Source organism: Octopus sinensis, linkage group LG18 (assembly GCF_006345805.1).
Source record: "Octopus sinensis linkage group LG18, ASM634580v1, whole genome shotgun sequence".
NCBI classification, from domain to species: domain Eukaryota; kingdom Metazoa; phylum Mollusca; class Cephalopoda; order Octopoda; family Octopodidae; genus Octopus; species Octopus sinensis.
The window spans coordinates 6379432-6381931 of NC_043014.1; the positions used below are offsets into that span (position 1 = coordinate 6379432).

Genomic DNA, 2500 nt, shown 5'->3' on the forward strand with positions numbered 1-2500 from the left:
CTACGATTTGGTTGGTGCCGCTTCGAAAGTTCTAAGTAAGCAATTTCCTCATATTCCATGTTTATTCTGGCAATCGTGGTTGTTGTAATTATTATTGTCCTTCAAGACCCGGTTACCTCAACCATTTTTTACCTTATGGAACCCTATGATTCCCCAAAATTTGAAATCGATATTCTTCATTGTTGCAGAACTTCCAGCTAGCGACATCTTAGAATTGTTTGGAGAAATGTTTTTTGCCTTTTGTCAAGAATCTGGTTACGATAAAATCCTGCAAGTCCTTGGAGGTACCACAAAAGACTTCTTACAGAACTTAGATGCGCTACACGACCATCTTGCCAGCATTTATCCAGGTATGCGCGCTCCTTCTTTCAGATGCTCAGAAAGGGCCGAAGATGGAGCAACGATACTGCATTATTACTCAGACCGCCCGGGTCTCGAACCTATTGTCATTGGTATTGTAAAGGCTGTTGCCAAACAGGTGTATAATTCTCAGGTAAGAATTGTTCACACAGTAGTTTTCTACTTGCGGTGCGTAAATATGTATATGCGCGTGTGTATCGTGTTCCTGTCTGCTGAAGAGCGTACGCTCGAAACATAAAATACTTTCTCAATTTCCCGAGCATCAATCTAATACACCTGCTTGTTTATATACCTGTTTTTCTGTAAATTTCAATTATATATGTACACACACACACACACACACACATATATATATATTTATAGGGATAGTTTACGAAGAAAACAAAAGACGAAGACAGGTGGTGTACAAAACAAACAGATGTATTAGTATAACGCTCAGGAATAGGAAAAGTCTTTTACGTTTCGAGCCTACATTCTTCTACAGAAAGGGACACAGAAAAAACGAGGAGAGAAAAAAAGGAGAGAAAAAAATGTGTGTTGTGGCTAACGATCTATCATGGCAATATACATATATCAAGAGTTACGGAATGGAGTAGGAAAAATCCAGGCAACATATATTTCATAGAGAGTGGAACCTCAGAAGTGGTAAAATCCAAGCGACCTGTATACCGCCAGTTACTCTTCAGGCGAAGGATATGTTGAATCAGAATCACATTCGGATTAAATCTTTCATGCGTCAACAGGTACATCCTTGAGGCAATGTAGCCTTTAGTCTAATCGTGATGCCCCTGACCTGAGAGTGGCCGGCGGTATAAAGCTTGCTGTATGAACATTTAATGTGGTTTTAGAATCAAGTTTAGGCTGTTATTTCCAGCGTGGTAGTATCTCTTAGATACCCTAAATTATGATTTTAATAATAATTATTACCTATGAAGGTTTTTTTTCCATGCTGGCCACCTGATAAGATCGGTATTTAAATAACGATCTTATCTTTATTTATATAAATTTATATATATGTTTATATATATGTAGATAGCTATAAATATATACATATATATATATTTATATATATGTAGATAGATATAGATATATACATGTGTATATACATATATATATATGCACACACACAGACACAGACACACACATGCACGCATATATGAAATGTACATATGTAAGTGTATATATGAGACGTGGATCTACATATGCCTATATTTTCAATGAATGCCCACAGGTGAATGTTGAAGTGATAAAAACGAAAGGTGAAGATTCAGACCATGTCCAGTTCGCCATTATTGAACTGGAGGGAGGTGAACAGAAGACCAGTACTGAAATGGATGTCAATGAAAATACTCTGTCTACAGAACCGAAAATTAGTCCCATAACGTTTTGTCGGTGAGTATATATTGAGAGGAAGGAAGGAGAAGGAATGGAAGAGAAGCTGTAAGAGCTGGTAGAAGAAAAAGCGCTGTCAAAAGAGAAAGTGGGTGAGATATTGTTGAGATAAAAGGAAAATGAGAGGTAGTATGGAGAGTAAGTTAGCTAGATTGGAGAGAATTGAGTAAGTTAGATATAGAGAGAAATAAAGAGAATGTGCCAAAGAGAGACAGTAATACGGGTAAAGAGAATGGGAGATAGAGGAAAACATTTCAGTAATAGAGAAAAATATTGTAGAGAGAGAAAGAGAAAGATGTGCAGTAGAGGGAGTTAGAGGTAGTGGAGGGAGAGAAAGGGGAAGTAACCAGTAAGAAGATTGCGATAAAGGAGGAGTCGTTATGGAGATAAAATGAAGCAGAGAGGCAGTAGGAAGAAGAGAGAGGAGGAGGTGATATCATTTGGTTGGGAAGCAAGCTTCTTACCACACAGTCATACCTGCGCCTATACGCATATATATACATATATAAAAAATATATGTATATATATACGCCTATGTATAGGCGTAGGAGTGACTGTGTGGTAAGTAGCTTGTTTACCAACCACATGGTTCCGGGTTCAGTCCCACTGCGTGGCATCTTGGGCAAGTGTCTTCTGCTATAGCCCCGGGCCGACCAATGCCTTGTGAGTGAATTTGGTAGACGGAAACTGAAAGAAGCCTGTCGTATATATGTATATATGTGTGTGTTTGTCCCCCTAGCATTGCTTG

At 38.3% G+C, this 2500-nt stretch overlaps 1 protein-coding gene across 4 annotated transcripts in view; it reads left to right on the plus strand.

Moving 5' to 3' along the window:
- Positions 1 to 2500, plus strand: part of LOC115221789 (guanylate cyclase soluble subunit beta-1) — a 44535-nt gene that overhangs the window by 14343 nt on the left and 27692 nt on the right. For all 4 annotated transcript variants that reach the window (XM_036510658.1, XM_036510657.1, XM_029792019.2 and 1 more), the window contains exons 3-5: positions 1 to 35; positions 189 to 493; positions 1592 to 1752. The exon at positions 1 to 35 is cut by the window's left edge and continues 66 nt beyond it. In XM_036510658.1, the coding sequence (XP_036366551.1) occupies positions 1 to 35; positions 189 to 493; positions 1592 to 1752 (501 nt within the window). The remainder of the gene's footprint in view (positions 36 to 188; positions 494 to 1591; positions 1753 to 2500) is intronic.